The sequence below is a fragment of the Podarcis bocagei genome, assembly GCF_964188305.1.
Source record: "Podarcis bocagei genome assembly, chromosome: 17".
NCBI classification, from domain to species: Eukaryota; Metazoa; Chordata; class Lepidosauria; order Squamata; family Lacertidae; genus Podarcis; species Podarcis bocagei.
Window position 1 is genome coordinate 31,172,505 of NC_138143.1, and position 11,520 is coordinate 31,184,024.

At 47.1% G+C, this 11,520-nt stretch overlaps 1 protein-coding gene across 1 annotated transcript; it reads right to left on the minus strand.

Moving 5' to 3' along the window:
- Window positions 1–2,656: 2,656 nt before the first annotated feature.
- LOC308576873 (E3 ubiquitin-protein ligase TRIM32-like) lies at window positions 2,657–10,172 on the minus strand. The gene is made up of 3 exons (XM_081176898.1): window positions 10,001–10,172; window positions 5,101–5,643; window positions 2,657–3,072 (listed from the first exon to the last, which is right to left on the minus strand). The coding sequence occupies exons 1-3, from the start codon at window positions 10,010–10,012 to the stop codon at window positions 2,725–2,727; spliced, it is 903 nt and encodes a 300-aa protein (XP_081033024.1). The 5' UTR covers window positions 10,013–10,172; the 3' UTR covers window positions 2,657–2,724.
- Between the last annotated feature and the right edge of the window lie 1,348 nt (window positions 10,173–11,520).

Genomic DNA, 11,520 nt, shown 5'->3' on the forward strand with positions numbered 1-11,520 from the left:
AAGAGTTTGCACCCCACTTCTGCGGTGCCAAAAAGGTAGTTTGTACACCTTTGGTCCCCCACCCCACTGCACTCAACAGTGGCTCCTAGATGCTGTCAGCATGGACCGTGGCCACATCCCAGGAAATGGCTAAACCAGGTGAGGGTAGCAGATGGGTGTCAAATCCTTGGTGAGTTAGGGACATCTGCATGTGAAGACAGGCTCCGTCAGATTGAGTGGACCAGAGCCATAGTGGGTCCAACGGTCAAGAAAGTGGTCTTCACGTGCCGCAGAGGGAAGTGAGGGGCAGGTGGGGCTTGTCCACCTGGGAAGGTAGCCCATTTAGGAGAAGGAGAACTCTGATCCTGAACCTCTGCTGCCTTGCTACCTTTGAAGGGCTACCTTTGAAGGTGACCCAGAAACTACAACTAATCCACTGGGAGCGGCCACTGAGACCATATAACACCGGTCTTGAAAGACCTACATTGGCTCCCAGTACATTTCTGAGCACAATTCAAAGTGTTGGTGCTGACCTTTAAAGCCCTAAATGGCCTCGGTCCTGTATACCTGAAGGAGCGTCTCCACCCCCATCGTCACTGAGGTCCAGCACCGAGGGCCTTCTGGCGGTTCCCTCGCTGCGAGAAGCCAAGTTACAGGGAACCAGGCAGAGGGCCTTCTCGGTAGTGGCACCCACCCTGTGGAACACCCTCCCATCAGATGTCAAAGAGAACAACAACTACCAGACTTTTAGAAGACATCTGAAGGCAGCCCTGTTTAGGGAAGCTTTTAATGTTTGATGTAGTACAGTATTTTAATATTTTTTTGGGAAGCCGCCCAGAGTGGCTGGGGTATAAATAATAAATTATTATTATTATTATTACTTGCAGGACACCTTCGGGAGAAGAAAAGGCTATGGAGGCAATGCAGGAATCTCACCTAGATCTTAGTTGCAAGCAGGGATATTTTTCTAGAAAAAGAGATGCTGGAGCTCAGCATGAACTTCTCCCTTGTTCTCTTCAAATGTCAATGGCGCCCACCTGAGAGGGGCCAGAATGGGGTTCTGGTGAGCTCCAGCTGAAAAAATGAAGCAGCCCAGGGTGCAAGTACTGTATAGCTCAGTTGGTAGAGCATGAGACTCAGGGTTGTGTGTTCGAGCCCCACATTGGGCAAGAGATTCCCGCATTGCAAGGGGGTTGGACTAGATGACTCCAAGGGATCTCTTCCAACTCTACAATTATGATTTTATACATGGCAGTTGATCATCCAGCCTCTGCTTATAAGTCTCCAAGGAAGGAGGGTCCACCACCTCTCATCTGCTCCGCTGTCCGACAGCTTCTTAGCAAGAGGTTTTTTAGGAATGGGGCAGGCATGTACTTGTTCCTTTGATTTCTTTTTCTCCCTGGCCCATGCTCAGCTTTCTAACTGCAGGCTGTCCGTGTATGTGAACGTAATTTGTTTTAACTACTCTGTAAAGGTGGCCACGAGGCTTTTTAGAACAGGAGACATAAGCACATTGCTGCAAAATAGCAAATGGGGTGTGCCCATCCAGCCTGCCTCCGAAGGCCATTACAGAAACAGAAACACGCCTTTTCTTCCCGTGTCAGCAAGCATAGATATTCTGCATTGGATTGGCAGAAATGACTGGCAGAATCCGAGACCAGGGAGAAGAGTTGGTGGAAGAAGATTGGAAGAAATTTAAAGATTATCTACAGAAATATTGTAAAATTAATGAAGGATAGAATGATGTTGGATAGTAATTAAGGGGTTTCCAGCTGTAATGCTTTAAGAGAATATGAAAAAAGGGTTATAAATGGGTTAAAATTTAATGGTAAGAATTTGCTGAACCAATAATTTGAAGTGGAATACAAAAAAGGGAGGTATGAGGAGGTCCGGGAAATAAGTTAAAGGAAAATAAGTGATAGAAAATATGTCTTTTTTTCTAACTTTATTTTGTATTTTTATTTTTTATTTTTTATTTTTTACTGTATTACTTTAAAAAACCTTAATAAATATTTTTTAAAAAAATAGATGTGCTGCATGGGGATGGAAAATCAGCTACAGATTTTGGTCCCTGGGACCATCCAAAATGGCTGCAGGAGTGGGTATATTTGCCACGCATCGGTTTGGGCCAAACATTGCAGACTGTATACATAAGTACAGTGGTACTTCGGGTTACAGACGCTTCAGGTTACAGACTCCGCTAACCCAGAAATAGTACCTCGGGTTAAGAACTTTGCCTCAGGATGAGAACAGAAATTGCATGCCAGCAGCATGGCAGCAGTGGGAGGCCCCATTAGCTAAAGTGGTGCTTCAGGTTAAGAACAGTTTCAGGTTAAGAATGGACCCCTAGAACGAATTAAGTTCTTAACCCGAGATACCACTGTAATATATCACAGGCTTTAGGGATGTTATGGATTGGGGTGGGTGGTTAGGCTACATGCCAAGACTCTTCTAATTCCTGGATCCAGCAAGTAAGAATTCAAATTCCTGGACTAGCCCAGGTAGCATCCTGATGAGGCAATAGCCTAAGTATGGGCCATTAAAGTAACAAAGGAAGTGGCTTTGTGCCAGATAGCAAACGGATGGGCCCCCTCCCTCCCTTAGCTAGCTGGTAGTTAGAAAAGCAAAGACCAGAGTGGATAGTTGAGTTATGTTAGCTTAGAGCTGGAAGCAAGGCTGGGAAGGCAGAGAGTCAGCTGTGTTTATTCCAGTGAGTTCCCTTGCTCATTGAAGGCGGCGACTTGCTCATTTGTACCGATAGATTTTAACACAGTGGTTGTAGCAGTCGGTGACAGCTATCATCCCATGGTCCAGCATGGAGAGTCCGCTTGGTCCTAGCAGGCCCTCGTTCACCAATACAGTACTGAGGGATGAGTCAGGATTAAACATCACAATGCAGTTTTCTCCTTCGTCGGATACGAAGATGTTTCCGTGCCCATCCTCACAGATGCCAGAAGGGTTTTCGAAGGTATGAACACGCCCGTACCGCGGGCCTATAGTCCTTTTCACCTTATTTCCCTTGTCGAGAACTTTGATGCAGCAGCCCTGGTACCTTCCGAAAAGTTGCCCTTCTGTAACTAAGATTTCGTCGTTCTGTGGGGGCAAAGGGGGTAGAAGAGAGAACAATGTTAACAGTATTTCACACAGGTCTTAGAAAAGCCACTTTGTAACTCAAGAAACAATGCCTTTATTTCTCACCCAGCTATCCCTCCCACCTTCCAAAATAACTTAGGGAAATAGTCTCACAACAGCCTTGCAAAGTAGGATCTGGTGAGAGTTAGTAACTGGCCCAAGGTCACTAGGAATGAGGCTCTGAGCACAGAACAAGTCCTGAAGTTGTGACCTGAGGGCCGTCAGGCAAGGATTCAACCTGTGTGATCAAATTCAGGCTTGGCCAAAAGATGGAACTGCACAAAGAACAGACAAATGATTTCCTTATCCTAACAGACCAGGTGAAAGACTAGGTCAGGTGATACTCTCTGACCTGAAGAACTAAGGGACTTCGTATTTGCTCTCCTCCTTTTTCTTCATTCTCAACTCCACATGATCCAAGTCTGACACCCTGTGGTTTCTGTGGTTGTGCAGAGATTTGAACACCAAACCTGAGTCAAGTGCTCTTCTGACACTATACCACACACTGACTTATAGGGAGAACCAAGTTTGCTATTTGTCAAAGGTTTAGGCAGAAACCAGCACATACTTCACCGGGATGCGTATTGGATTGAAACCTTTAATTGGGTGATTCAGAGAGCAAATGTCCACCTAGTTCAAAGGGCCGATACAAATGAGATTAAATAGGGAAAAGAGAGTGCAAAGAAAGAAAGAAGTAGCCAACTGACAGGGCGAGAAAGCAGCTGGGGCTGCTTGAAAATCTTGGCCCCATCTACAGTAGGTCCATCCAGGGGCAGTTGTGAATGCCATCCATATTGCATCCAACCCATCCATTGGGATCCACATCAACACCAGCCATGCCCGTACATGCACATTTCTGCCTGTGGGTCAGAAGGACTCTGTGCACATAGAATCATAGAACTGTAGAGTTGGAAGGGACCTTGAGGATCATCAAGCCCAACTCCCTTTCAGTGCAGGAATATGCAGCTGTCCCATACGGGGATCGAACCTGCAACCTTGGCATTATCGGCACCACGCTCTAACCCATGGATAGGCAAACTAAGGCCGGGGGCTGGATCCGGCCCAATTGCCTTCTAAATCTGGCCCATGGACTGTCTGGGAATCGGCGTGCTTTTACAAGAGCAGAATGTGCGCTTTTATTTAAAATGCATCTCTGGGTTATTTGTGGGGCATAGGTATTCGTTCATCCCCCCCCCAAAAAATATAGTCTGCCCCCCCACAAGGTCTGAGGGACAGTGGACCGACTCTCTGCTGAAAAAGTTTGCTGACCCCTGCTCTAACCAACTGAGCTATCTGTGCATCAAGTGAAACATATTCCCCGCTTGGGCTCATGGGCACTCAATATGGATAATATGTGGGGTGGGGGGAATCCCCCAACCAAAGGCCTTTCCTGAGGCCAGTCAATTTTATATCTGATGAAATGGTTCCATTGTTTTTAGGGTGCATATGTTGTTGTTTTAGAGTTGGTTGACTCGACTTTATTGTTCTTAGATATTGTGTTTCTGTGGGTTTTTTTTTAATGTGTACATTGCTCCAGTACATTGCTCCTATCAATTTGATTAACTTTGAACCGATCAAAAGACATCAATCCAAACCAACGCTCAGCATGTACATCTTGTTGAGATACGTTCTGGTTTCTGCCTGCATCTTTCACAAACCACAAGCTGCGTACTCCTTTTCTCTCTCAGTTGCCTTGCTGGCCCGATCAGTGCAAAGATCCATCCAGACCTCTGACACTCAACCAGGTGCTACAGGTAAGGTTGTGTGGAACCCTGAGCAGCTGGGATGCTTAAACAGTCCTTTACAAGGGTGCCAAGAGGAGTAAACAGAAGGAGGTCCTCCTGCTGCCTTCCTTTCCAAAGGCCCAAATGTTCCCATTTCTCTAGTTGCTGCCCACTTCACTGTCTAAACCTATGCTAGAGGCTTGAAGCATTCTGTGCTACCAACCAATAAGCAGACATCTGGCCCTTCTGGGGTCTCATACTGTACCTTATTGGCCGCCACCCGCACCGGCCTATGAAACCCTTCTATGGAACTTGTCTTCAGAACGGCGTTCATTCTCCAGTCCACTCCAATGATGTTAATTTTCCCTCCGTTGCTCCAGTCTGTCACTGCAATTTTGTTCGCTTTCAAGACGGCTATCCCATATGAATAAGGCCAGGTGATTTTCGGAGACTTCAGCTCGTGGATCAGCTCCCCATCTTTGCTGAAAAGCTGGATGATTCTGGTCCCGTTGGTAACGAGAAGCACGCCATTTTTCATGCAGGTAATGTCCCCCAGCCCTTTAATTGGTTCGAATCCATAAGGGAACCTTTGCTTAACCTGACCATCTGCACTAAAGATCTGGATCTGCCCAGTTCCACTGTCTTTCACGGCCAAGTCACCTTCGGGAGTTGTTGTCAGGCTGTTTGGCCAAATCAGCTTGCCGGGGATTGTACCATATCCTCCCAATATCTTTTCTAGAGAGTTGTAGTGGATCTTCTGGATTCCGGAAAGTTTCCATTTGTTGTTAAATCTGAGAACTTGTTCTAACTAACAAACAGAAAAGGGACAGACAGCAATGAGTCAGATGGCACCTTTTAGGCTAGTGAAACATATTTTGTGGCCAAATCTTTTGTCCGTTAAGACATTCCACTTTGTTCGGATGCAACAAGTGGTCCTCTAAATTAGGCTCAGGCTGAAGAAGAATGCTACACCTCCTATATTCTAGTATTTAAACTTACAAAGCAACAGGGCATATTCTAGCACACCTAATATGAACTCTTGCTTAAGAATGTAAGAATCACATTTCAAGATCTGAACAAGAGTCCATCTAGTCTTGCTTCTAATAGTGGCTAGAAAGATGCCTTTGCAAAGCCTGTATGTGGAGGATAGCTACCTTTTGTTGTCATTAGTCCCCAATATAAATGTTAATTAAGGGTAAGCTATATCTGCACATGGAGGCTGCATTTGGGGCTGCTTTGTCTATTAGCCATTGATGGACTTTTCCTCCTCGAATTCATCTCAGCCTTCTCCAAAGCCCTCTTGAGGCCAAAGCAAACAATCCATTCTCCGTCTGCTTGCTAGCAATACAGTGGAGGTGGCGTAGGAACATGAGACTACACGGCTCTGTCTAGCCAGGAGGGCTGGGCGAATATATCAATATATCGTCCAAACTGGGTTTGAAGTCCACATCGTGGTATCGGTTTCCTAATTCATGACCTGGCAAAATATCGCAAATTGTGATGTCTGTTAGGGCTGGGCGATGTATCATCCCAAACCAGTTTGAAGTCTATTTCGTGATACTGGGTTCATAATTTTTGTGACCTGGCAATATATCACAAATCATGATGTGTGTGTGTGTGTGTGTGTGTGTGTGTGTACTAGGCAAAAATCACAAGGTGGAGAAAACTGTGAAGCCGGACAGTGCCTCTACATAGCACCATCCTTATTTCAGACGCCATGATAAATCACAATGTTTAGCTGGAGGTAGGTATCCGTGTTGGTCTGACACAGTCGAAATAAATTAAAAAATTGCCCAGTAGCACCTTAGAGGCCAACTAAATTTGTTCTGGGTATAAGTTTCATGTGCATGCACACTTCTTCAGATATCTTAAAGGTAAAGCGGCCCCTGACGGTAATGTCCAGTCACGGACGACTCTGGGGTTGCGGCGCTCATCTCGCTTTACTGGCCGAGGGAGCCGACGTACAGCTTCCAGGTCATGTAGCCAGCATGACTAAGCTGCTTTCTGGTGAACCAGACCAGCACACAGAAACGCCGTTTACCTTCCCGCCAGAGTGGTACCTATTTATCTACTTGCACTTTGATGTGCTTTCGAACTGCTAGGTTGGCAGGAGCAGGGACCGAGCAATGGGAGCTCACCCCATCGCAGGGTTTCGAACCACCAACCTTCTGATCTACAAGCCCAAGAGGCTCTGTGGTTTAACCCACAGCGCCACCCGCGTCCCTTCTCAGATACCTTAGGTGGTCTCTAAGGTGCTACAGGACAATTTTTAATTATTTTTAATGTTTAGCTGGTGATATACATATCACAGTGCTGAAAACCAGACAGGCCTGCTAGCCAGCCAGTGCCTCTACAAAGCTCCATCCTTATTTCAGACGCAGTGATAAATCACAATGTTTAGCTGGTGATATATATCACAATGTTGAAAACCAGATGGCGCTCAGGCCTGCTAGCCAGCCAAGCAACCCATCTGGGAGCCAGAGCAAAGCAAAGCAAAAGCATACTCAGTTTGGAGAGCCACCCAGTGGAAACATGTGGTAGTGACTGTAATGGCTGTGGCGGGGAAGAGACAAGCTGCTGTGGGTGCTTTGGGTTGCAAGAACCCCAGGAACAAGCTGGTGTGACCTAAATGGGAAGTGTCGTGGGAAGGATTTGGGGGGCAGAAGTCCAGAGCGCACCTACCCACAGCAAAGTGAGCAGGTAAAGGTAAAGGTACCCCTGCCCGTACGGGCCAGTCATGTCCGACTCTGGGGTTGCGCGCCCATCTCGCTTAAGAGGCCAAGGGCCAGCGCTGTCCGGAGACACTTCCGGGTCACGTGGCCAGCGTGACGAAGCTGCTCTGGCGAGCCGGCACCAGCGCAGCACACGGAAACGCCGTTTACCTTCCCGCTATGAAGCGATACCTATTTATCTACTTGCACTTAAGGGTGCTTTCGAACTGCTAGGTGGGCAGGAGCTGGGACCGAACGACGGGAGCTCACCCCGCCGTGGGGATTCGAACCACCAACCATACGATTGGCAAGTCCTAGGCGCTGAGGTTTTACCCACAGCGCCACCCGCGTCCCTTAAAGTGAGCAGGAGGGTGCCCCAATTCCTAAAGTAATACACAGTTCCATCTCAGGAGTGGGGAGGGGAGTTCCTATAAAACCTTAAAAGGAGCCTCTGTACTGTCACTGTTTTGCAAGAGGGATTCAAGCAGTTTACAGCCTTTCTCAACCTGTGGGTCCCCAGGTGTTGTTGAACTACAACTCCCATCACCCCTAGCTAGCAAGGCCAGAGCTCAGGGATGATGGGAGTTGTAGTCCGACAACATCTGGGGACCCACAGGCTGAGAACCACTGCGCCTAGTATAATAAATCTACCTTCTTTTTTTTAAAAAAAGGACAACTTTAACTTTTTGTGGTTTAGAAAGTAACAGGGCACAGGGGGAAGAAATGTCATGAAAAGACTGGGACGGAGGAATGGCTGGTGGGAAGATGCGTAAACAACCAGCAAGCAAATCAGAATGAATGCAGATAAATGTTGTTGTGTAACTGCCCTGCACACAAATCAGGACGAAAGCTCAGTTGAGAGCAAATATAACCTAACCTCCAATGTAAGCTTGGTGCAAGCAAATCAGGGTGAATGCTCAATTAAATAAGGCCCTTAGTGAATTCTGGAGTCTAAAAACAATGTCACTGTTTGCATTTATACAAATACACATGTGCACAGAGTAAAACAGCTAAATTTCCATACTCTCCAAAGTGTTAATATTTTCCAGGGACCGTCCCAGATTCACAGAAGCCATCCCAGTTTCTGATTTGATCCCAGAATGCCCTGATTTTCCCTAGGAGATCCCTATTTCCGTCAGAGAAATGTTGGACGGTATGGAGTTATGTGGCGACCCCAGCCATCTGAAGGTAGCCCTGTATAGGGAAGGTTTTTTAAAAAATGTTTACTGCTTTATGATGCTTTTATAAATATGTTGGAAGCTGCCCAGAGTGGCTTGGGCAACCCAGTCAGATAGGCAGGGTATAAATGGTACAATTATTATTATTATTATTATTATTATTATTATTATGGGATAGGACATCCTGATTTTCATCAGAGAAATGTTGGAGGTTATGCACCCAACCGCACCTTTTCCAGAGCTACATTTCTTAGAGTGGTTTAACAGCCAATCCCTCTTCTCAGGGAAGCACCCAATTATTTGAGAATGAACCCTGTTGAAATCTACGGGGCTTAGTTCTGAGTATACATCTACCGTATTTTTCGCTCCATAAGACGCACATTTTTCCTCTTAAAAAGTAAGGGGAAATGTCCAGTGGCGTAGTGTGGGGGGTGCAGGGGGGGCTGGCTGCACCGGGTGCAACATCTGGGGGTTAGGGTTAGGGGGCGCAAATCCACAGGTTAGGGGGCGCCAATCCACGGGTTAGGGGGCACAAATTACTTGCCTTGCCCCGGGTGCTGACAACCCACGCTACGCCACTGGAAATGTCTGTGTGTCTTATGGAACGAATGTGTGGTCCCTGGAGCCAAATCGCCTGAGTGTGGCGCACGCCGTTACCCTGCCCTCCCGGGTTGCCAGCAGCCTCCCCTTTCCCCTGAAGCCCTAGGAAGGTTTGGGAGCAGTGGGCAGGCTGTTTGCCATTGCCCTGCACTCCTGGGCTGCTCTTTGGGGGTGGGGGAGTCACGCTGCTCTGCCAGCAGCCTTCCCTTTCCCCTGAAGCCCCGGGAAGGTTTGGCAGCAGCCGGCAGGTTGTTTCCCAAGAGAGGGGAGGAAGAGGACAGAGAGGAGTGGGACCAAGAAGCTGGGTGAAGGGAGAGGGGGTAGGTCGCCATGAGTGGAGAGTCATGGTAGAGGGCAAAGGAGAGGCAGCAGCGAAGGGGAGAAATTGCAGGCGTCACCTGAGGAGTTTGGGCGAAAGGGATGGAGAGGAGGAGGAGGCTGGAAAAGGGGACTGTGCTGCTTGGGGAGGGGGAGAAAAAAGTGAGGAGAAGGGAAGCCTCCCAAGCTGTGGTTCAGAATATATTTTTTCTTGTTTTCCTGCTCTAAAAACTAGGTGCGTCTTATGGTCAGGTGCGTGTTATGGAGCGAAAAATACGGTATTTAACAGTACCTGGAAAATGGGGTGATGGTGATGGAGAAAGGTCTGCTCAACTACAGGTCTACAGGGTTAAATTACCTCTTTGTGCATAGTGCATGCAGAGCAGGGTAGATGTCCCAACTCTTATACATCCAGGAATCCGGGTTCACCAAAATGCTGGCACACTGGCCTCACTACGGGCTCTGTTCTTCTCTTGCAAGGTGCTGCCCATCATGGCTGCCTCCTGCTTCCCTTCCTCTGTACACCCCAGCCCCCTGCCCTCTCCCCACTCCCATTGTTACATCAGTGTTGCAAACTGTATGAAGTGTGCAGAGTCAGGATCAGGATCCAGGTAAGGCACATAAAACATGCAAGGCAGGTGTCGATACCTGTTCATCCTCCAGCTCCTTCAAAAAATAAGAATCTAGCATTGTTCCTTGGACAACTGTGGGGAATGTCCCTAGAATACAAAGAGGGGGAAGGGGGGCATATGAATTACAGATTGGTACATCATCATCATCATCATCATCATCATCATTATTATTATTATTATTATTATTATTATTATTATTATTATTATTATTATTATGCAATTGCATACAGAAAGTCAAAGTCAGTAGTCACATCTACCCCAAGTGTTTAAGGTGCACATAAAGCACATTTTTAATTTTTTTTATTTAGTTTGTCAATCGCTATATCTTGCTCAGGGAAACCCAAAGCAACCTAAAACGAAACAAATAGACAATAAGCCCTGCATAGATACGTTAAAACCAAGAGGAAGTATAAGTACATTAAAAAGCATCCCACCCACTTCTAAAAGGCCGCAGAAAGTTAAAGGCCAAAGGCCTGGTTATAGAGGAAAGTTATTGCCTGGCGTGTAAAGATATATAATGATGAGACCAGGCGAGCCTCTCTGGAGATAGCATTCCAAAAATGGGGAGCCACCACAGAAAAGGCCCTGTTCTTGGGTTGACCCCCCCGAAACACTCATGGAGGGGGTTTCCCCAAAAGAATCCTGGGAAATGTGGTTTGTTATTGGTGGGAGGATTGTAGCTTTGTGAGAGGTAAACTACAGAGGAGCATGTGGTTCACGAGGCTGCCGATACAGTGGTACCTCGGGTTAAGAACTTGTTCTGGAGGTCCGTTCTTAACCTGAAACTGTTCTTAACCTGAGGTACCACTTTAGCTAATGGGGCCTCCCACGGCTGCTGTGCCGCTGCCACACGATTTCTGTTCTCATCCTGAAGCAAAGTTCTTAACCCTAGGTATTATTTCTGGCTTAGCGGAGTCTGTAACCTGAAGCATCTGTAACCCGAGGTACCACTGTACGTCATTGGCATCCATCTGTCTCTAAAGACAGTGGAGTGCGCCTCTGAGGGTGAAGTAAAACCGCTGTGTTAGCAACACTGAAGACACCTCCCTGGGGTGCAAGCAGTGTGTATGGAGGTCCTGGGTTGCCCAGACAACAAGATCCGCCCCCCCCCCGACCTCGCTGATGACTGGCCCAAAGGAAAGCAGAGCAATACGTTTGGCACCAGCTTAGCTGCAGGGTCAAATGAGTGACCTGATGACCAGATAGGAGGAAATTTGCAGTTCCATCAAGACACCAGTGTTTGTCT

Bases quoted from the DNA above. Each gene is read 5' to 3' on its own strand.
- LOC308576873 (XM_081176898.1), bottom strand. The intron at 3,073-5,100 runs GTACAGTATGAG...TTGCCCCCACAG, and splicing joins TGCGGGTGGCGGCCAATAAG to AACGACGAAATCTTAGTTAC.